Consider the following 22,919-nt stretch of genomic DNA (forward strand, 5'->3'; position numbering starts at 1 on the left):
GAGAAATGGGAAGAAGCATGTAGCACTTGGGGCATCGCCCGGAACACGGCAGAGTGTCGATGGAGGGAGAGCTGTGAGCGGACTGGCCCCGTGACCCTGGCCCCGGCCCTGCCAGGGGCCCGAGAGCCATGCCCTTGCTCTGTTCTCGCCCTTGGTGAGTGTGCGTGAGTGTGAGTGTGAGTGTCTTTCTCTCTCCCTCCCTCCCTTCTGACACATGCCCTTGCTATGAGACAAGCATCAAAGCGGCCCCACCCTCAAGGATGCTCAGAGGCCTGTGGGGGAGGCAGACCTATAAGGAAATAAGTGCTCCAAAGGCGGTTGGTGGACTACGTACATTGGATTTACCAGGCCAACCGCCCACTCACCTCCTGTGCCGTCCTCCCCAAACCTTCATGAGACAGCCTTGGGTCCAGAACTCTGTCTTTTGTTTTGTAAATAGATGTGCAGAGAACTTTGTTGTACCACCAGATTTGGGAACCTGGGCTCTAAAGGGTCACGAGTTTATGGTCCAAGTCTGTGGAGGGCTCTGTGGGGACACAAAGGGGAGAACCAGGGAAGGATTCATGGAGGAGGCGATCTTTGTGTTGAATCCTGACAGTTGAGTGTGTATCTGGGTGGATGGAGGATTTGTGGGAGTGGGAAAGGGGGGTCCACAGGATGAAGGAACCTCACGGGCAGAGCTGCTCTGACAGCCCGCCCACCTTGGTTGGCTGGTGCCTCTGTGAGCTCCGTGGGGCCTTGTGGAACCAAAGTGAGACCCCAGCCAGGCCAGGGCAGCTTCTCCCAGGCCTGAGGGAGCCTGGGGTCTCACTGGGCCCCGTGGTGGGACCTGCCGTCTGCACAGGAAAGTTACACTTTTTATCTTTTTGAACCTGAACCGTCAATCGCTTCTCGTGGCTGTCACAGCAAAAGTGCTGCAGCTCCTAGCGAGCCTCCTGGTCCCCCAGCAAGGATCGGGGCAGCCGGGCCAAACTGTCAGGCCCCTCACAGTGAAACCCTGACAGCAGGGAGGTGGCGGGTGTCAGATGGTGAATCAGGCATCCAGGAGACAGACTCTCTCGTCCAGTCCTGCCCATCCCCGAGCGTGGCTGTAAGTATTAAAGGACTTGAGAGACGGGCCGGCACAATGCCTGGTGCATAGTAAGTGCTCAATGAGTGGTAGCTATTATGATTTTCTTTATTCACTCATTCCTTTATTCTGCTTTTAGTCATTCATTTACTCCCTGATTCTTTCATGCATTCACCCTAGTTCGCTCATTAATTTGACACAAATCCTTGGCGCATCTGGTCTGTATCTACCCTGGGCACACCTGAGCCCAAACCTCTCCCGTGACAGGCGCTCCTGAAATTCAACATAGCTCAACACGGGTCTGGGAATTCAAATGCACTCCCGTCTACCTGTGGGCATGGGTCCCTGTACTGGTGGCAGTGCCCCTTTCACACCAGTGACGGCAGATGACCCCTCGGCACCCTCTCGCAGCCTTCAGCCACACTTGAGCATCTCTCTCCCAAACAGCCAAGTGGTGCTGGGTGTCTCCACATTGCACCCACCCTGACTGAGCCCCAGGTAGGTGCCCCGTCTGGGTTTGGAGCCCACCGACACCTGCGGCAGGTGCGAAGCCGATGAAGACACCTGCTTCTTCAAGGAGCTGGCAGCGAGGAATCTGAGCATGTGGATTTATTGATTTAATTATTTATTTCTATATCTCCCCGCCTCTTCCAAGACTCGGAAAAGACTAATGACAGTACCAGAAGGTATTGGTTAAGTGTCAAAGCAGTGCCTCCTGAAGGAGCTCAGAGGAGGGAGAGAATTCGTGGGGCAAGTGGAGTCAAGGCGGGCTTCCCGGAGGAGGAGTCCATCAGGTGGGGAGAATGCCTTGAGCAAGGACGCAGAGGCTGGCTGGTGTGGCCGGCAGGTGGGTTCATGCAGGGAAAATGAGGGAGCTGGGGCAGCCCGGGGGCCGGCGTAGGCCCTAGTCGGGGAAGAGCAGGAAGCCGGAGAAGACGCTGTCGGAGCCCCTGGTGCCCACCATGCCGTTGTAGTCGTTGACCGCCAGCCACACCTCCTCGCCCACCTGCAGCTGCAGCAGCACGCCGCCTGAGCTGACCTGCTTGCTGTTGGACATGTGGTCGCAGAAGGCGGTCACCTTGGCGCCGTTGCGGTACAGCTGCACGCACAGGTTGGCTGTCTGCGACGTGTGGTGGGCAAAGTAGTAGATGCCAGGGACCCTGCAGGTGAACTTGCCCGTGCTCGTGTCATAATGCCCCTGCGGGTTGGTGACGACCGTGTTGAACTTCACCAGGCTGTTGGCGGCCGGGTACTGGTCTGTCTGCCGTGTGACCGTGAACACCGACTGGTGCTTCTGCTTGTATCTGCCCTCCTCGCCCGGCTCCCCACGGGGGCCCACGAGGCCGGGAAGGCCTGCCATCCCAGAGGTTCCCATGGGGCCGTTTTTCCCAGGGTGGCCAGGTGTGCCGGGTTCTCCCTTCTGACCCTTGGGTCCTTGAGTCCCAGGGACAGCTGGGATCCCTGGGGAGAGAGCAGGTGAGAGGGAAGTGATGGGCAGGCCCAGGGGAGAGGGGGCCTGAGGCTGTCCTCGTGGGGACACACCATGGGGGTCTGGTCTCTGGAACTTCCTTCCCCACGTGGCCTGTCCACCTGGAGCAGTGCGCAGGGAAGAGGGGACAGAGACCCTGGCTCAGGTCCCGCCTCCCCATGCACTTGCCCTCTGACCTTGGCCAAGGCACCTCTCTGTCTCTCGGCCTCAGTTTCCACATTCATGATGGAGAGGGTAGGACCAGCCGGCTCAGGAGGTGTCAGACCTGGGCGGGATCTCAGACAGCGTGTCAGAGACCATGACTGTCAGCCCACAGACAGCATGTGGCCTCAGATTCCTTCCACTTGGCCTGCACGATGTTTTTTTACTTTTTCTTTATGGCCCAACATTAACAGATTCAGACCTCACCTGAAAGTCTACGGTCTTAGTTTCTCTGGACAGAATTCAGGAGATGGGTCAAAGGCGGATTTCCTGGGAAGCTCAGGAAACTTAAGCTTTGGGCCCTATTAACTTGCTTTGACCCCTTCAAGGCTCTTTGCCTAATTGTATATTTCTAATTTTTTTTCAACATTTTATGTTGAAATAGTTCTAGATTAATGGGAAGTGGCAAAAAAAAAAAAAAAAAAAAAAGGACAAGAAGGTCCCATGTACCTTCCACCTAGTTTTCCCAATGGTACGTGTTGCCTAATTGAAGCTCAGTGTCAGACCCAGGAAACAGACCTGCGTGTAACACACAGAGCTCCAGCTTGACACGCGCTGGTGGTGTGTGCACACAGTTCTAATACGATTGTGTCGCTTGTGCAGACTTGTATAATTACTCCCCTGCAATCCATGTATCCATAATTTTGTGTGATTTTTCTTAAAGCGGGCTCTCAACGTTTGCTAAGTTCAGAGCCCCATGAAACCTGTATCCATGCCTGAGATGGAAGCATCCCGGGCCAGCTCAGCACATGGGAAGCACCGGATGAAGCCAGAGAGAAGCCACCGCTTCAGGGGGCTGCTCCCGCCAGCTGCCCTGGCCCCACTCAGCCCACTTCAGCCCCTCATGAGAGCTGGCCTCGTTCCACTTCCTCATGTTACAGATATGGAAACTGAGGCCAGACTTGCCCAAGGCCCTGATTATCTGAGCCTCTGTGAGATTCTTTTTCTCCCCCCGTCCAAACCATGCTCATCTTTTAGGGTCTGGCTCTAGTCTCCTCTTCCAGGAAGCCCTCTCTGACCACCCTGGGACCGTCATGGCCACTTCCTCCTCTGAATTCCTTAGGGGTGGGTGTCTGTGCAGACCTGTTTGTGACAGATCCTCTGTGGCTTGTGAGCCTTTTAGCTTCCAGAGTTAGGAGTCGGGCATCAGGACCCAGAAGATCTAGGCTTCAGCTGTGTGACTCTGGGCAGGTGACCTCCCCTCCCTGAGCCTCTGTTTGTGTAGCTGAGATAAGGGGTCCCACAGAGCCACTGGAAGAGTGGGGTGGGAGAATGCATGTGCCAGGCACCTCATAGGAAGTGCTCAGAATGTCAGGTCCCTCTGATGCCTGTCAGATGCTAGGCGGGGCTGTGTCTCATCCTTTGGGATGTCTTTCTGCAGCCAACTGGGCACAGCAGGACCCGGTGTTGGGAGGGGGCTTGAGAGGCAGTGTAGGGTAGTGGTTAAGGGCGTGGCCTTTGGAGTTGGACAGGATCCCACTGTGTGACTTGGGACAAGTTGCTCAATCTCTCTGAACCTCAGCTTTGACATCTGTAAAATGGGAGTAAGTGACTTCTTAAAAAGGATTTTGGCCTCAGTTTTCTCATTTATAAAATAGAGTTCACAATCTAATCTGCCCCATGAGATAAATATATGCAGAGCGTTTGGAACTGTGCCTGGCACACCGTGGGAGCTCAAAAATCAGTGGCCATCAGCCACCTGGGCCAGCGAGACGGCCAGAGGCAGCTGGAAGTACAGAGTCCCAAAAAATGTCAGACCTGGGGGCCTCATTCGGCTCACCCCCAAATTGAAGACTTCTGGAATGTTGGTAAAATTCCACTCCATTGCTGGGAGGGAAGGCGACAGTGGGGAAATTCCTAAGGACACTCCCCTAGCCTGGCATCCTCAGCCCGCTGCCTCTACCACCCCCGTCACCTCTGCCCACCCCACCCAGCCTCACCCACGCCCACTCCAGACACAGTCTGCCTCCCGAACACGCACCTGCTCACAGTCAATGGACCCCCCAGACTTGCGCTCTCGCCCAACACAGCCACCCATTCATGTCCTCGGCCCCCTCTGCTCACGCTGGGGCTTGCCCGGGGCTCTGCAGCTCCAGGGTCTCTGCCTTCGATCCTGACTTCTCACTGCCACCCCGCCAACCACCAGAGTCCTAGGCAGGCAGGTGAGCACGATCTCTGATAATAACCACGGCAGCCTGCACGCACCCGGGACCTACCATGTGCTCAGAACTACTCTGTGTTTAAAGGTGTTTCGTCATCCCAGCACCGCTGTGCAGTAGGGATGCCATCTCCCCATTTTACAGATGAGGAAACTGAGGCCTTGCGAATTGGGAAGTGGGAAGTGGTGGGGCTGAGATTTGGACCCTGGGCGTCTGGGTGCTGTCTGTTCACGGTGGGGGCCCACCTCCCCCAGGGGTCCAGGCTGCAGGGCAAGCAGTGGAGGGCTGTGAGGAGACAGAAGCCGAGTGTGGCAGAGTTTGCCGGGTCCTCACGTGGGTCATCTCCCGGGACGCTCCTTATTCTCTCCCTATTATCAGATGAGGAAACTGAGGAGCCAGGAGGTGACCTGGGGAGGCCTGGGCCCTGGGGAGGGAGGGACTGCACTTGTGGCGAGAGTTGGACTCTGCCCTGAGGGCGGGTGTGGCAGGAGGGACTGCACTTCTTGCCATCAAATTGCTGTCCTTGGTCCCCCAGGTCAGCCCCAGATGGACACTCCGACCCCTGCCCCCTCAAGCCCTCGGGGTCCCCTCCCTGCCAGGCCAGCAGACTCACCTGGCTCACCCTTGGGCCCCGGCAGCCCGTCGTGGCCATCCTTCCCTGGGGTCCCAGGCATGCCCGGCATCCCAGGGATCCCGTAGCAGTCTGTGCTGGCCTGGCCCCCAAGTGGCAGTGCCAGCAGGAGCAGCAGCAGATGTAGGCCCAGGGGGAGCCGGGAGCTGGACCCCACGTCCATCCTGGGGAAGGAGGTGGATGAGGAGAGAGCTGGGCTGACTACCCAGCCCCTCATCTGCCCTTCTGGCCCCCTCACTCCCCAGGGCTGGTCTTCAGCCAGCAGGAGCCTTCCTCCCTCCCCAGGCCCCACACCCCTCGGGACCACAGGATGGATGGAGAATGGGCCTCTCCTTCAAGCCCAGGCCCCCCGCTCAGCAGGGAGAGGGACCCTCCTTTCCCCCACACATCCAGCTGTCCTGGGGCCCTGTCTCAGGAAGGCAGCAGGGGGAAAACTGCCATTTGGCCTCACCTGGGTAGGGTCCTGGCCTCACCTGGGGGTGGGAGGTTCCTGGTCCGGTCCTAGAGATGTCCTCAGGTCTGCTTCCCGTCTCCCAGGCAGGAGGACACCGAGCCAGAGCGGAGGCTGCACGGAGGGCCCAGAGCTGGCTGGGCGGCCCCCTCCCCTCCTGCGCCCTCCCCCCAGTCCCACATCCCCTTTCCCGTAATTTTTTCTGACTTGACACTTTTTTTGGGTGAAGAGCCAGGCTGACCACAGTGACGCCCCTGTGTGACCTGCGCCCCCACCCCCGGGTCATGAGTGTGTGAAATAGGGAAATGTCCGCTGCCCCGGATCTGGGGAGGGCGTATGTTCACCAGCCCCCTGGCTACTTCCCCTGGGGTCGGGTTCAGCCCGTCTACTGTCCATCTGCGTTTGTGGGCACCCGCTGACCCTGAGCTCAATCGTTTCACAACATTCCCCAGAAGGAAGTTAAAATCCTCTCTTTCTAGATGAGGAAACTGAGGCTCAGGCGGGGGGAAAGGCCCTGCCCCAGGTCACACAGTGAGTGGTTCTTGGGATCCAAAGCCTTATTCTGACCCCTCTGCTTAGCTGCCCCCAGAAACAAGCCTCAGATGCACTTGTCAAGTGGCAGGCTTTATTCTAGAAACTTCTGTAGGCCCCATCCCATTTGTTGCACTTGGGGGTGGATACCCAGGATGGGCAAGCTTTGATAGCAGGCAGCCTGCTGTGTGGACAGGCTGCTCTGGCTACAGAGTCAGGGGCCTTGGGGTCTCCTTCCAGCCCTCCACTCCCTTGCCCTGAGGCCTTCAGCAAACCGCTGGCCACCCAAGGCCTCAGTCTTCCCATCTGTATACCCGGGGGGTGGGGGGCAAGCTTTGCATGTTGGCGCCTCTTCCTCTGCTGGGGCCCCTGGTTTCCCTTGTTGATCCCCCCTTCCCTGCAGGCACCCCCTCCCTCCCCTCCATCCCCAGTGCTCCTGCCTCTGGTCTTGGAGCCCATTATAGCTGGTGAGCGGTGGCCAACTGGGGCCAGGCTGGCAGAGCTGAAAGAGGCCCCTCTTCTCTTCCTCTTCTCCTCATATGGGATTCCAGGGAGAAAGGGGGTGTCAAGCAGGAGACGGTTCCCATCCCAACCCCGCTCCTGCCACCTCTGTCCCTCGGGGTGAGCGGCTTGACCTCCTCTGTAAACGGGGGTTCCAGCAGCTCCCATGTGTGATGGGGTAAAGGACTCAGCACACATGATGCTGGGCCTGTGCTAGGCATGGGGAGGAGTTCAGAGCTCAGTCTCTGCCTCACGTAGGACCCTTGGGGCCTCGGTCTCCCTGTCTGCACCTCCACCCTTGGCACAGGCTGCAGAGTGTGGGACCAGAGCGAGGACGTGAACGCACGTGGCCCTGGGAGTCCCCGGTAGGTGGAGGGCTGGGAAGAGGAGAGTGACGGGCACAGCATTTTTTTGAGGGGGCACCCAGCCACAGGGCACCCGGGGCTCCCATCTTCTGTTCTAGAGGCGTTTGCTCCCGGGCCGGCTTGTCCAGCAGGTGGCAGCCTCGGCCCGCGCTCAGCCCTCCCCTGCCCCGCCCGCCCACCCAGCTCCTTCCATCCTCCCAAAGGGACCAGGGATTTGCCGGCACAGGGGTGGGTATGAGTGGAACTGAGGGGAAGGGGCAGCCAGACACTCTCCCCCCGTTTCTACAGCCTGGCCTCTCCTGCCAGGCTCTCCCCCTGACGTTCTCTTTGAGTCCCATTGCAATGAAAGGAGCCCCCCGCTTTGGGATCAGGCAGACGCGGGTTGAATCCAGGTCCCGCCACGTTCTGGCATCGCGACCTCGGGTAGATGTCTCCTCCTCGAGCCTCAGTGTCTTCCTCCGTTTTCCCGGGGTAAACGCATCCCCAGCCGCCAGCATCCAGCTCTGAGCAGGTGCTCGGAGCCCTGGTTCCTTCCCCGTCTGTGGGGTGCATGCTGGGCGGGCGGGGGAGAGCTGGGCAGGTGGAGACCCCAAGAGGGCCGAGGGCCAGGAGGAGGCCAGCCCTGCCCGGGGGCGCAGTGGGGTCACGCTCTTCTCCCCGACCCCCAAAGGCTGCTGACGGGCCGGGCAGGGCGGCCCCAGGAGAGGGTCCTGAGGGTGTGTTGAAGGCGGGGGTGTGCACGTGGGCTCCGAGGCTGTGTGTGTGTCTGTTCGCGGATGGGAGACATGGTCCCTGTGTCCCGAGGACGGCCCTGAGGGAGTGTGAGCGTGCACGGTCAGTGTGCAAGGGCGAATTTCCAAGGCAGGTGCGTGTTGGACGGAGAGCAGGTGGCGCACACCTGCCTGCAGGACATGTGGCTGGGACGGGCGTCTCAAGGTGCGTGTGTGAGAGAGTACCTCTGATGGTTGCCAGGGGGCATTTGGGCAGCTGAAGTGTCCGCGAGTGTGCCTGTGGGTTTGAAGGTGTGCCTGGTGTGTGTGAGCAGGGGTGTGTACAGGCGTGTCTAAGGGAGTGGGCGTGTGCCGATGGAGGGGGTCACTGTGCCCCTGTTTCGGTGGGGGGTGGACGAGTGTTGGTCCAGGAATGTGGGTCCACGTGCATCTCGAGGGAGGTGTGAGTGTGTGTGTGGTGTACATGTGCACAACTCTGTGTGTGTTCGTGCGTGCGTGTGTGTAGCACAAAGATAAAGCCAGCTTCCTCTGGGAACACATGGAGGCCGCTGGACACTTTCAGGACTGAGCACCCGGCCTCCTTGTTTTCCTCGCCTACAAACGACGTAGCAGGCTTCTCACTTCCTAGCGGCTCCTGGACGGGCTAAATGGGACCCTGGGAACTCACCGGGAACATTCTAGACCCTCCCAGCCCCCAGCCCAGGCGAGAGGCCCAGCAGGCAGCAGCCCCTCTGCCTGCTTGGGTGGAAGCCCAGGGCTGGAATCAGGAGACCTGGCTTTGGGGAGGACAGCTGGATGCCCTTGGGCCGATTGCTGCCCCTCTCTGAGCCCTGCCCCTGCCTTTCTGGTTCAGGGCTGGAAAGCCCGGGTGTCATCGGTCAGGCGTGTGGCTGTGGAGGCTGGCGAGGGCAGCACGTAAACGCACAGGCTTGGGCATCCACAAGACTTGGAGTCAGATCCCAGCTCCGCCCCTTAAACACTGACCTTGGGCTTTGGGTCCGCCCCAAACCCTCAGCCTCAGTGTCATCATCTGTAAAATGGGGTCAAGGTACCCGCCTCAAAGCTCGACGGTACAGATTAAGCAAAATGGAATAAGAGCTAAAACTTACACAGCCCCGACTGTGAACCAGGTGCTGCTCTGCGGTCTTCGTACATTAAGCCGTTTAATCCTCCTAACAGCCCTTCGAGGCAGGTGCCATCATTGGTCCCACTCTACAGGTGGGGAAACTGAGGCACCGTAGTCACGTGACATGCGCGTGATGGGACAGCTGGTAAACGGTGGCCCGGGATTTGAACCCAGGCCAACGAGGCTCCGGGGAGCTGCTAAATTCCTACTGTAAAGTACTACAGCTGGGCCGGCCTTGTCAGCGCTCAGGACTTGTTGTCACCTCCGAACGCCCAGGGCAGTAACGGAACCTCAAGACCAGCAGACACGGACGCAGGACTTTATTCCGGGAAGAGTTCTAAGACACGGATCTCCCTTCAGGCATCTAAAGCAGCAGCACCCACACCTTACAGAGCACAGCATAGACACCAGAGAGGTGGCGTGAGTGGGCCAGGGTCACACAGCAGGAAGCGGGTGAGGCCAGGGCGGGGAGGGGTCCTTCCTGGGCTCAGGTGGACGGGAAGATGAGGAAGCCGCTGAAGACGCTGTCCGCCTCGGAGCCCTGGTAAATCCGGCCACGTTCTTTTTCAATCCGGACCTTGTCCCCTCGGTCTAGCTGGAGCACGGTGCCCCCGGACACCACCTGGAAGATGCCCCTGCTGTTGGTGTCGCAGAAGCCCAAGGAGTGCCGGACCTGGTCCCTCCTCAAGGACACGATGGACAGGCAGACGTCCCACTTGGACACCACCTGGAAGGTGAAGTAGTAGTAACCCGGGACGGAGCAGACGAAGTGGCTCGTTCTGCTGTCGTACGAGCCCTCCTGGTTGGTGATGACCTCGTCGAAGATGACCATGTTGCTGTCCAGCGGCGCGTTCCGCCTCACGGCCGAGAAGGCCGGCCGTGGCTGGTCCTTCAAGTTTCCTGGGTTTCCCTTGATGCCCTTCAATCCTGGGGCACCAGGGACCCCCGGGGGACCACTGGGCCCTGGGTAGCCCATGTTGCCAGGACTTCCAGGGACCCCAGGCTCCCCCTGGTCTCCTTTAAGGCCTCGGATGCCTGTCTGGATGCCGGGGGCCCCTGTGGGGAGAAAGGCCAGATGGAGAGTAACAGTCTGGTGTCCGCCAGTCCTCAGAGACAGCCGGGACCCCAGACTGCTGTGGGATAGAGGATGGGGGAGTGCCTGAGCTTTCAAGACATTGATTCTGACCGGCTGTGTGACCTTGGGAAAGTGTCCCAACCTCTCTGAGCCTCAGCTGCTTTATCTATAAAATGGAGAGAAGTGTGAATGGGCACTTGGGAAGGTGTCAGGTTCTGGGAAAAACAGGACACTGGCTCCTCTGCTGTGCTCCTGCCCATGGCCGTGCCCTCCTCACCCTGCCAGCCCACTGATCCTGACTTCTTCAGGTGCCAGGACTCCTCGTAGGACACCCAGATGCAAACTGTTGGGAGTGTCTCTGCAGATCTTCCCGGCCTGCCATGGACTAGGAGACTCGGGGGCATTAAGTGAGAGCTTCCCTTCTCACACTGGCCCTGTCCTCCTCCCTTTTCCTTCATCCTCAGCCTTTTTTCTAGAATATGAGAGTTTCTGAAACCTCAAGGTGGAAAGGGGATCAGGGACACAGTTGGGGGCCGGGGGCTGGAAGGAAGCAAAAAGGCTAGTTGCCATTAATCGACCCCTCTCTATGTGCCAAGAGGGTTATTTCTTCATTTTACAGATGAGGAAACAGTCTCAGAGAGGGTCAGTAACTTGCTCGAGGTCACACAGCAATTCAAGGGCTCCTGAGTCTAACGCCTAGGGCATTGATCTTTCCGGTAACTGAACAATGACCAAAGACTAGGCACTGCTTTGGGACCTTTCATATTCTTTGCTGCGGAGATCCATTCTCCAGAGGAGGACGATGTGGCCAAAGGAAGAGGACGACCCAGGCATGAGGAGGGTATGGAGAAGGCGCCTGGGGACGCGGCTCAGGGAGAAGGCTGGTACCCTCAGCTCCTGGGACCAAGTGCAGATTGGAGGGGCTTCACGAGGGGGACCAGGTGGACTCCTGCTTCTTGGTGCCACCCCCAGGTCTCCACCTTGGAGGCCAGGACAGGCCAAGGGATGAGGGGCTGGGGTCCAGGGGGGAGGTGCCTACCTGGCTCTCCTCGCTCCCCCTTGGGGCCTGGCCGCCCGGGTCGGCCTGGTATTCCGGGGGCCCCATCCTTCCCGTTCAGAGCTCGGCACACGTCCTGGGTCCCCGTGGAGGCCAGGGATACGGCCAGCACGCCGACCATCAGCCAGCCCCAGGGGGCTTCCATGATGCCACTGTGGAGACACGGGGCAGGGCCCCGGCAGGCTGACATCACGCGCTCGTGCACACCCAACTTACGCACTTGAATCCCCCCCGACGATGACATAAACACACCCCCCACCTCCAATGCACACACCGCCCCTCAAGGACCTTCGACGTCCACCCTGCACCCAGCTCCAGGGGCCCCCCACGCACAGAACCACAAGCTCACACAGAGGCACACGCGCCACTGAGCGCACGCAGAGAGTTACACACTCAGAGACGCACAAGCACAACCTCTCACCCCACACCCACGCAACACGGTAAGAGAACTCGGAAGTCCACTGCGCACTCCTGGACACACAAACGGCCACCCAAACAGACGCCATCGCTCACTCGCCTGGACGCGCACGTTCAGACCCTCCTACAGAGGATCAATTCCATTGAGCAAATATTTATTGAGCGCCTGCTCCTTATTTAATTAACCCAGATGGCAGAGCTGTGCGTGCACGCAGCAATTCACAAACACCTGACACAACACATCTGCTCGCTCCTCTGCACACTCGGCCCGTTTCAGCACCCGCTGGAGGACAGACGGCTGACTGTCACCCACTGTGCCCTCTGAGGAGCTGCTTAACTGGGCTCCGACACTCCCAGCCTGTTTTCAGCTTCTTGTGTTTTGGGGACCAGGACCCAGGAACTCTGGTTAGAGCCGATGGGTCCATGGAAACACCTCCTACCCTCCCCCAGGCCCAAGGCGTCCAGGGCCTCCACTCACTCATTCTGGGTCCTGGATCGGTGTCCCCCACCCGCCACCCGGCAACCCTTTCCCGGCCCAGGACTAGCCAGCTGTACTCTTCCTCGCCCTGCCTCTGTTGTCAGCCTCCGAGGCCAGTTCAGGTTCCTAACTTCACAGCCCCCTCCCTCTCAGGCCCTGGACTCACCTGCCGGGTTGTCAACTCGACTGGGTGTCCTGCCCTCCGCCCGGGGAGCCCTGTGGGACACCCAGCAGGGGCGGTGCTGAACTGTCGCCAACTTTCACATCCCTTCCCACTTCCTCTTCTCCTTCTCTGGGCCCCCCCACCCCCCGCCCCCGGCATTGCCCCAGGGGCCAGAGGCCCGCCAGGGACATTTTGAGCAAACCTCAGCAAGACTGGGACATCGGACATCCTGCCCCAGCTACAGCTGTGGGGGGCGGGGATGGCATGGGGGGCGGGGACGGCACGGTGGGCGTCAGCGAGGCAGGGGGTGGTGAGAACCAGAGGCGCACGGACCATGGTGGGGGCAGATCTTTCTCAAAATGGGTAACTTGTAAGACTTTGTTCTGATTGTGAAAGCAACACGTACTCACGGTCAAAACCTTGGGAAGCACAGAGAAGGACAGTGCGGTGGTAACGAGGAGCTTGGTAATCAGCTTCCCAGAACGGCCACTTCCTAGTTGCGTGTCCTTAGGAAGATTCTTAACCTGCTGGGGCCTCAGTTTCCCTATTCATAAATTGGGAACAGTAGCTTCTACCTCATTTGATTATTGTCAAGTTTTAATGAGATAATATACATATGAAACCCTTGGCACACGATGAATGCTTAAAAATTAGCTTTTGTCAACATTTGTTTAAAAAGTGACAATAGCCCGTGAATTCTACCATCCAGAGAATTGCTGTTAGCGTTTGCACGGATCATGTGGCCTTGCTCACTCTCACTGACGGGGTGCTCTCTACCTGTCAGCACTGCTCCCGTCATCATTGCCAGCTTGGATCCCGAGACAGCTTTTCTTCAGATTGAGTGACTCTCTCTCTCCCAGGCTGGAAACCAATATGTTCAAGCCTGGGCTGACCACGTCTTTCTGCTGCTTCTCATGACCATGTTTTTTTCCTGAGAATTTTGCCAGAGAGAGGAGGAGAGGAAGAGGAGGAGGAAAAAGGAGGGTGGTTGTACATGGGCGGATGAAGACGGTCTGGGGCCAGGCTCTGCAGGCCTTCGGGACTCCTTTTGCAGTTGCATCTTGTGTGGCATCCGATATGTACACCAGACACAAATGAGGATGCTCCAGTGCAAGAGCCGGGCCCAGAGCTCCTCCTCCCAGCCCCTCGCAGTCCCCAGGATTCAGGACGTTGGGAGAGCTGGAATCTCTGTGTGACCTTGGGCAAGCCAATCATGTCTCTGGACCTCAGTTTCCCTATCTGTAAGTTAAGGACGATACGGCCTCCTCAGTGGGCTGCTGAGGGTACGCATTTCTGAGGAAGTTTATACTGTCAAACACCACATTAAAATAATTCACCATTATGAACAATATCTGTGTAAACTTGGGCAAGTTGCCTAACCTCTCTGAGCCTCATTTTCTCCAGCTATCAAGATGAGGGTGTGGTGGGAGGCAGGAAGCTTGCCCCAAACGGTCTGTAACGTCCCTTCCAGCGTCCATCTTCTTTGCATTGTGTCCGCCTCGCTGCCCTGTAAGAGGAGTTAGAAATATCTCGTCAGAGCCAGAACAGTCAGCCTGGTTGCTCCCATTTTACAGATGAAGAAACTAAAGACGACAGACAGAAAGACTTGCCCAAGGTCACGCAGAAAACGGCAGAGGAAATCCAAATACTGTGAACGGCTTCTCAAAGTATAGTTTTCGAAATATTAGAAGCACAATTTTTATAGAAATATATAGTGAGCAGACATCAATATATTTTTGTAGCTTATTCATGAAGGACCCAACGGGATGACAAAGCTAGTTCAAGGAAGGATATGAGAAAAAAATATTTATGTATTCCTATACATGGAGAGAGAAGAGAGAGATTGGATAAAAACAAAAACAATAACAAAAAAAAAGAATTCTGGAATATTCATAAGAATGCTAAGTTAGCTACAAAACTGTTCAATGTGCTATAGGGCAATAAAGTCATAACGTTGGGGTTATCTTCTCTATTGGAAGAAATCATTTGCATCTCTACCAGACAAAAATAATTTGCAACTTATCAGTTTTCTACCAGCTACCAGCTGTCTTTACAGAGCCCGGGCCCTGATCAATAGTCAACAATAAGTCAAGCAAAGTGACATTGCCCTGGAGTGTCAGGTGACCCTTCCGAGGGCTTGTTAGACACTGTTCTAATTTGACTTTGAAAGGACACGGTTATCTGTCTACCTTATTTCCACGAGTCGGATGATTTCACTTATCAGGCTGTGGTAAGACCACAGACACTTTGCGAGGAATAAAGCCATCAATAGTAATGAACAGATCATGAGTGTGAAAAGTCAGGGGTCAGGGTGGCCTGTGAATGGCACACACCACGGACACCTTCAACCCGAGGGCGTGGGTGACGGTGGTCTTCCTTTTCTGCAAAGCTCAGATCCTGGAGGGGAGGCCACAGAGGCCGGGGTGAGAGGAGACCCACTGGCATGCTCATAACGTCGTGGTCCACCAGGCCCAGCCCCAGAGCGTAGTCAGGCGTCTAACGAATAACAAGAAAATAATCTCTCTCTTTTTGTTTTTGTTTTTTTTTTGAGGAAGATTAGCCCTGAGCTAACTGCTGCCAATCCTCCTCTTTCTGCTGAGGAAGACTGGCCCTGAGCTAACATCTATGTCCATCTTCCTCTACTTTATATGTGGGACACCTACCACAGCATGGCTTGCCAAGCGGTGCCATGTCCACACCCGGGATCCGAACTGGTGAACCCTGGGCCACCGAAGTGTACGAACTTAACCGCTGCACCACTGGGCTGGCCTCGAAAATAATCTTTAAATGACTCAAATTCTTTGTGGTGGAGCCACATCTCACCCAAGAGTTGGGTTCCAAAATCAGCATATTAGGCAAAAATCGTAAGTGGTCAATATTACCATTGGAGAAGTCTTAGGAGAGCAGCGTGTCGGGGACCAGATAACATTTCACAACAGTCCTGTGCGGTCAGTTTGAGTTTGACTTTAGAACAGATTTCTCTGCCTTTAGCTGAGCACCTGTTGGCTAATGTATAGCCCCCTCTCCCAAAGGAATTGAGTCTTTGAAGACTGGAGTCACAGTGGGGCGGTGGTTAGAGCAGGAGAGGCTCACGGGATCTGAGGCCGGCTTGGGGACAGCAGGTCCACTCAGGCCGCCTCATCCACGCTCCGTCCAGAAAGGGGCTCCCTGAGGGTCTACAGTGATGGCGGCACCGCCACCTTCTTTAAGCTGGTATTTTTGGCTCTTTCTTTCTCTGAATCTTTTAAGGCAAAATGCAGATAGGCAGACGTTGTATAATGTGACTCTGGAGTTCTTGTATATATTTTTTCATTTAAAACAATTGAGGTATAATTTACATACAGTAAAATGAGCAGATCTTAAGCGCACTGTTAATGGCTTTCCACGTGCACCAATACACCCTTTACCACCACCCAGAGAGAGCAGAACGCATGCAGAGCATTCCCATCACCCAGCGAGCTGCCTCCTTCCCTGCAGAATCCCCAGTACCCCCAGGGGACCAGCGTCCTGGCTTCCGTCAGTGTCGGTTCCTTCCACCTGTTCCTGAACTTCACGGGCGCAGAATCGTGCACTCTGTGCTCTTTCATTTCACACGCTCGTGAGGTTCATCCGGGTTGTTGCGGTGTCTGTTGCGTTTCTGTCGCTGAGTGTGTCCCACTGTGTCGTCTACCACACTGTGTCTGGCCTTTCTCTGAGTGGTGGGCATTTTTGGTCACGATGAATAAAGCTGCTACGAAAGTTCTCGTTCACGTCCTGCGCCCTGTGCCGCCCTGTGACGGACACGCTCCTCCTCTGCTGTGCCGTCTGGACGCCATGAAGGGGGCAGCATTTGCGCCCATAGCCGTTCCTCTCCCACCCGCTGCCACACGCCTCTCTCCATCAAACAGCAAACCTCCGGGCCCCTGCCCAACCACGTTTTCTGCCTCTCCCGGCTCTTTATTATGGAGATTGTCTTCATCACGTCTTTCTGGCTAAATCCTTCCCCTCCTCCTGGGCCTTTGGGTCTCTTCTCTTGTTCCCCATCCCACCCCCCCAATCAGATCAGGGTACTGCTGGGGGCAGTTGGGAATTGGGGAGGGAGCTGTCGAAGCCTGTCACACGTCTTCAGTGCACATTCTTTATTCTTTGCCTCTCTCTGCAGATAAAAGCGCTTCTGGGGATTTTTTATGAAAAACGGAGGGGATGGTAAACAGCAAATAATTTGGCATGCAGATGGAGTGGCGTGGGTTCAAATTCAGCGTCTGCCTCCTTTTTGCTTTGTGCTCCTGCACCAGCGAACTCCTGTGTCTGGGGAGGACCATCAACCCCCGGGACTGGCGAGGCTTCCACAGGACTGTGGCTTGTCCCTGGCACCTGGTGGGCACAGAGCAAAAGGCCCGTCTCCTCCGTCTTCCCCCGCCTGTCACTTCGGGGACCAGCGCAAGTGACCACTTGAGAAGTTTGGGAAAGAAAATGGAAAAGGAAGATGAAACAAGGCAAAAGTGATTTCTTTGGGGGAGAGTGAAGAAAAATAAGAAGAAAACGAGCCCCCACTAGCTGCCGGCCCCAGCTGGAGACCACCAGCCTCCCGGGGGCCCAGAGGTTAGCAGCCAAGCCTGCGAGGGCCAGTGGACGACTCTGGGAGAAGCTCCCAGCACCCAGGTCTAGCCGGAAAGGCGCTAATGGAAGCCACCAGGCGCGCCGGCAGATGAGATGTAAAAAGATTAAGAGGATTAGGAGAGAGTCTGGCAAACAAACAGAGACGGCTGGGGAGCCAGCAGGGCAGCAGCACCTCTGCCTTGTGGGGGCTGGGCCTTGGGTGCCGAGGGCTGCCAGGCCCCCGAAGCCAGGGAATGTGGCACCCGGAAGGCTGGGATAATGCCAGCTCCCAAGGAGCTCGAATAGATGCAAGGGTCGCAGGAGCATGGCCAGGGCAAAGCCCCCGAGCAGAAATGATTTCCCTCACCTGCCCATGGTGGGCCTGAAAGGCCACCTTTACCCAGTCGTTCCATGGGTGAGCATTGCCCTCCCTGGGATGTCTTAAAACTGAAGATGCATCTTGGTGCGTTTGCCAGATGGGGGTGGGCGCTCCCTGGTGAGCCCTACCACTAGGCTTCGTAGTAGGGCTTAACACACCATCTCATTTCGTCATCACAACCCCAAGGAGGCAGCACTGTGATGAACCCCTTTCACAGATGAGTCAACGGATGCTCAGAGAGGGTAAGTGACTCGCACAAGGTCACATAGCCAGTAAGTAGTAGAGTTATTTCCACCCCATCAGGTAGCTTTCTGAAGATGTTTCATTGGCATCCTACAGATCGGGGGTCTGAAACAGGAACTCTGAAAGGGAGAGGAGAATGGAGGAGATGAAAGTATCGGTTATGGGGACTGTGAAGGCAGCATTAGCCAGCTCACAAATGGTCTCCCCTGTGCCAAGCTTGTTACATACCTCATCTCACGCCATTGACACAGTGTCCTCACAGGGCTATATTTTGGTTCATTTTCAAAGATGAAGAAACTGAGCCTCAGAGAGGTGCAGTGACTTGCTCACGGGTCCAGGGTTGCCAGATTTAACAAATAAAAATACAGGATGCCCAGTTCAATTTGAATTTCAGATAAACCGTAGGACACACGGGATAGAATTATACTAAAGAAATTATTCATCCTATATTTTATCTGGCAACCTACTGGGGTCACGCAGCCGGTGAGTGGTGGTTCCCCATGTCCCTGGCTCACTGGAAAGCCTGTCCTGATAGAGAGGGTGGGCTGAAGGGGACACTCCCCCCTGCCTCCCTGGGGAAGATGAGCCTCAGTGCCCCCCAGGCCGTGATCACCGCTCCTGTGGGCCAGCCGACCACCCCAGCCGAGTTCCCCCACCGTGGCCCCCACGTCACCGCCATGGCAGGCTGCCCCTGGGGGACCTCTTCCTGCCCCGGACTCTCATCAGGAAAGGCCACTGTGGGCTGCAGGACGGCAACTTGGGTTCCCTTCCCAGCTCTGCCGGGTGTCCTCGGATGAACCACCCCTCCGGGCCTCAGTTTCCCCATCTGTGAAGAGGGGGGAGTTGAGCGGAAGCAGCAGTTGCCGTGGGTCGGAGTCTGCTGGGGGAGCAGGCGAGGATACTTCGCTCGAGCTGCGCCCCCTCCTGTGGTGGGGTCGCTGGGGGCCCAGGGTCGTGCGAGGAGGCAGCCCGGCACCGTTCTGGGGCTCTGAGACAAACCGAGGGTCCTTCCAACCTTGACACATTGGCTGGGCCCGCCCCGGACGTTTGGATGTGAGCTTTTTGCATCTGACAAGTGGGGAGCAGGTGCTGAGGGTCTAGAAATGCCTGGATGGAGGAGGAGAAGGGGCAAGTCCAGGTTTGTGGGGTGGGCGTCAGGGGGAGGTCAGTAAATCTCCCCTGGGGCTGAGACCATTTCCAACCCGGGAATTCAGAACTAGTTCTTACATCTGAGTAGAGATTTAGGTTTTTCACCTGGTTCCCGGCCAGGGGACTGGTGAGACAACTGCTGTCATCCCCAGTGAACGGATGGGACGACTGAGGCTCAGAGAGAGCAGCCTGTTCCTGGCGTCACACAGCAGACCTGGTCCAGTCTCCCTTCTCTGTGGTGGGGACTCCGCCCACCACCCCGGCCCTGGGGTGGTCCTGGAAGGTGTCCGGGATTGCGATGTCCTGTCCCAGCCCCTTCCCTTCGCAGGCTCCTGGGTTCCCTGCGTTGCTCTTTTCACTGTGATGTTCTGAGCTCCCTCTGTGTCCCGCCAGCAGCTCACGGGTCCCACACCCCCTGACCATGGGTCCCATCACCCCTTCTCTTTCCCTTGAGCCGGGGCAATGCCCAGGGGCACACAGCCAGCGGAGGGGGCAGAGCCGGGATGTGGGCGCGGGTCCGCAGCGCTCCAGCTTGCTCTCATTTTCCGCCCAAGGAGCCGCTCCGACAGCTGCTCCTGCCATCTTTCCTCCCCCCTCCCCAGACCTCTGCTGATTACAAATAAACACTCGGGCTACGCGGGAGAGTAATTAACTCTCCAATGTGGGGAGAACTAATCAGCCTGGAGTTGGCTGCAGGTGGGAAGAGCGAAGGCTTTGCCTAAGTAACATGCAAATAACCCCCGTGGTATGCAAACCAGCCCCTCTGGGCTCCTGGGAAGGGCTGTCAGAGCCACTAGGCTGGCTGTGAGGAGGGACAGGCCCTGGGACGGTGGCCCTGCTGCAGGGGGCCTGGTGCCTCAGGTTCGGGGGGTGCTGGAGGGGTCAGAGTAGGCGTGGGGGGGCTCACCTTCGGGGCTCCCCAGCGCACCTGTGATCCTTGTGTCTGGAGCGCTGGGGGGAGGCAGAGGGAGAAACAGGCTCGGGGCTGCGGGGGACTGGCTTCAAATCTGAACACCACTGGCCCTTAGCTATGTGACCCTGGACAAGTCACTTCCACCTTCCTGAGCCTCAGTTTTCTTCTTGGAAGATGGGGATAATAGTACCTACTTTTCAGGTCTGTCCTGGAGACAGTGCAAAGAGAGCTGGACGGAACAGCAAGTGCCCAGCCTGGTCCGGCACTAGGTGTTGCGTGAAGGGACGCTGGACAGGAAGCCTCAGGACGTGCTGGAGCTTCCCACGGGGGCCATGTGCTGCCTAGTCAAGCCAGCCCCTGGGGCCCGTCCTCACCCGGTCTGCCTTTCGGGGTGCAGTTGACCTCCTGACTAGAAGGGTTCCGGGAGCGGCCTCCTGTTCCCAGGCACGTTCTCTCTCCCGCTGCCTTGGCTGAAATCTGGCCCCAGACCAGGGTAAGGAGAGCGGGGCTCCCAGGGAGCAAAGTTGAGAGAGGCACTCCCTCTGGGAGCGTGCAAGTGCAGACTCGACCCCGAGAGGGAGCAGCTCCCTCAAATTTTGCACGCCCTGGGCACCCCACTCACCTAGCCCTTGTCCAGGCCCTGCTGAAACTCGACTATGGTCGAGTCACCTCTCAGGTTAAGCTCTGTCCTCAGAAGTGCAGGGATGTGGGGCCCAGAGAGGGGCATGAGGCACTTTTCTGAGTGATGGAAATATTTTATATCTTGGCTGGGGTGTTAGTTACACAGGTGTAGACATTTGTCAAAACGCAGCCAGTGGTACACTTAAGTTATATGCATTTTGCGGTAGATACATTTTACCTCTATAAAACATAATTTAAAAATAAAATAAAAGGTAGGCATCTTCTGGGAGAGATCAGCCACTAATGTACAATGATGATGATGATCAAAGTGGTCATCCAATTTCTGCTTGTATACTTCCTGTGATGGGGAGCTCACTACCTGTGGAGCCAGGCCATCACTCGTTGGACAGTGGAACTGTAGTTTGAACCCGGATCTGACTCCAGAGTCCAAGGCCTTGGCCTCTACTCTACTGACTCTCCCAGGATTGTGTGTGCTCAGGAATTGTCACAAGCGTTAAGTGAGGTGTGATTATGTAAAATGTTTGTCCCATGTGGTAGAAATATTAAGAGCTCCTGTGCATCTGGAAACACAGGAGACTTGCACTCCCCCATCCCAGCATTTGCGGCGGGGGGGGGGGGGGCCGGGGACCAGTTCTGTGCACAGAAGTGACATTGCTGCTGCAAACCCTTGAGCACGCCCTTGTCCTGCCGCTGCTGCTGTGACGTCCTCCTGCGGTGGGGAAGCCACAGGATCCAGACGCGGGCCTGGCTCGCTGAGTGTGTGTGCGGAGGACCCCTGTCCCGGAGCGTCATCTGGACCGCCAGGCTTTGCAGGAGTGATGGGTAAACCTGGGTGGTGTCAGCCACTGAGATGTGTGTTGTTCCTACAGCATGACTGACTTATTGTGACCGATACAGCACAGCATGGGCCCCACACAGAATGGCGAGATGTGGACATGGTGCCGACGTCGTCGTAGTGTTATTCACCCTCCTCCTCCTCTTCATTTTCAGGGCTGTCGTGGTCACTAACACCGTCACAAAACCCTGCAGGCTGCAGGCGGCACCGCGCCCAGCGGATCCCAGCTGAGCTGTCCAGGGTCCTGCCCTCGGCCGAGCTCTCCACCGCTGCCCAGGCTTCTGTCAGCTCTGTGCCATCCGGGCTGGGCACCCCGGATTCCAAAATGAAAGCCACCCAGACCCACCTTCGGAGAGCTTGCATTCTGCTGGGGGCAGAGACAGAAATAACGTCCAAAGTGAGCAGGTCAAGGAGAGCCAGAGACACATAGAAACCAGAGGAGGGAGCTCCCAGGGGCTCAGAGGAGCGCCACCCCCGTGCAGGAATCTTGGGAGACTTCTTGGAGGAGCAAGGGAAGGTGGCAGCGGTGACTCCCCACCTCAGTGCTCACAGGCTGTCATCACGACTCAGGTCTGAGTCCCAGCCTCTCTACTTCCCTCTGTGTAACGCAGAGCAGGCGACTTCTCTTCTAAAGCCCTGGTTTTCTCGTTTGTAAATTGGGGACAATAAAAGGACATCTTCGTAGTGTTGTTGTGAGAATTGAACAAGTTAGCCCCTGTAAAGTGCTTCTCTCAGTCCCTGGCATGTAGTAATCGCTCAATAAACAGCTGTTGCTGTGACCTCATTCGGCCTTGCAACAACCCTGCAAGAGAATAGAAATAATTAGTGTTAACTCCACTTACAGAGGAGAAAAATGGAGGCTCAGAAAGGGCAAGTGACTTGCCTAAACACACACAGCTAAGAAGTGGTTGAGCTTGGACTGGACGCAGGGCCTGACTTTCGCCAGAGCCTGTCTGGGGTTAGGATTTGTGTCCTCAGCTCTTGGGCCTGCCTGCTTCCTCTGGCCTGACCACACCTCCCACCCTTTCGATGCCTGGCCTTTGAGATCCCACTATCTTTTTTATTTTGGTAAAATATAATAACAAAGATTTTACCATTTTAACCATTTTTAAGTGTACAGTTCACGGCGTCAAGTACATTTACATCGTTGTGCAACCATCACCACCATCCGCCTCCAGAACTCTTTCCATCTTCCCAAACTGAAGCTCTGTTCCCATTAGACCGTAACTCTGCGTTCCCCTCTTCCTGTCCTTGGCAATTGCTATTTTCTGTTCCGTCTCTGTGAATCTAGCCACTCTAGGTCCCTCATACGCGTGGAATCATGCAGTATTTGTTCTTTCGTCACTGGCATGTTTCGCTTGGCCCAATGTCCTCCAGCTTCCTCCATTTCTAGTGTGTGTCAGGATTTCCTTCCTTGTTAAAGGTGAATAATATTCCATTGTATGTATGGTCCACATTTCGTGTATCCGGTCACCCATCTGTGGACGCTTGGGTTACTTCCATGTTGTGGCTATTGTGGTTAATGCTGCCACGAACGTGGTGTACAAATTTCTGATAGTGTCCCTGCCTTCATGACACCCCACTACTGCCTCCACCCCAGGGGCCACTCCAGGGGCTTTGCCAGGATCCACCGTTCCCAATGATCCAGGAACCGGACCCCCAGCCAGCCCACGGACCGCTGGCTGTCTTGCTGCCCCGTCAGCTCCCTGCCTTTGCTGTCACAGTTGCCCCGCCTG

At 56.6% G+C, this 22,919-nt stretch overlaps 2 protein-coding genes and 1 long non-coding RNA gene across 7 annotated transcripts; 1 reads left to right on the plus strand and 2 right to left on the minus strand.

Annotated features, from left to right (window-relative positions):
• Window positions 1-1,677: 1,677 nt before the first annotated feature.
• On the minus strand, window positions 1,678-6,394 carry C1QC (complement C1q C chain). 2 transcript variants are annotated; one of them, XM_001504258.6, is made up of 3 exons: window positions 6,001-6,394; window positions 5,532-5,713; window positions 1,678-2,530 (listed from the first exon to the last, which is right to left on the minus strand). In XM_001504258.6, exons 2-3 carry the CDS (start codon window positions 5,710-5,712, stop codon window positions 1,974-1,976), a joined length of 738 nt encoding a protein of 245 aa, XP_001504308.1. In that variant the 5' UTR covers window position 5,713; window positions 6,001-6,394; the 3' UTR covers window positions 1,678-1,973. The 2 variants fall into 2 exon arrangements, with proteins under 2 accessions (XP_001504308.1, XP_005607426.1); XM_005607369.4 differs by having other exon boundaries at window positions 6,023-6,168.
• Window positions 4,607-21,867, plus strand: LOC138920797 (uncharacterized). Its single transcript, XR_011432602.1, has 2 exons — window positions 4,607-4,921; window positions 21,339-21,867. It is a non-coding gene; the product is annotated as an uncharacterized lncRNA (long non-coding RNA).
• On the minus strand, window positions 9,560-12,675 carry C1QA (complement C1q A chain). Of its 4 annotated transcripts, none has more exons than XM_001504261.5 (3): window positions 12,448-12,675; window positions 11,369-11,538; window positions 9,560-10,310 (listed from the first exon to the last, which is right to left on the minus strand). In XM_001504261.5, the coding sequence occupies exons 2-3, from the start codon at window positions 11,529-11,531 to the stop codon at window positions 9,742-9,744; spliced, it is 732 nt and encodes a 243-aa protein (XP_001504311.1). In that variant the 5' UTR covers window positions 11,532-11,538; window positions 12,448-12,675; the 3' UTR covers window positions 9,560-9,741. The 4 variants fall into 4 exon arrangements, with proteins under 4 accessions (XP_001504311.1, XP_070107654.1, XP_070107644.1 ...); XM_070251553.1 differs by having other exon boundaries at window positions 12,374-12,449; XM_070251543.1 differs by having other exon boundaries at window positions 12,350-12,449.
• Window positions 21,868-22,919: the final 1,052 nt, after the last annotated feature.

The sequence above is a fragment of the Equus caballus genome, chromosome 2 (assembly GCF_041296265.1).
Source record: "Equus caballus isolate H_3958 breed thoroughbred chromosome 2, TB-T2T, whole genome shotgun sequence".
In the NCBI taxonomy this organism is placed as follows: domain Eukaryota; kingdom Metazoa; phylum Chordata; class Mammalia; order Perissodactyla; family Equidae; genus Equus; species Equus caballus.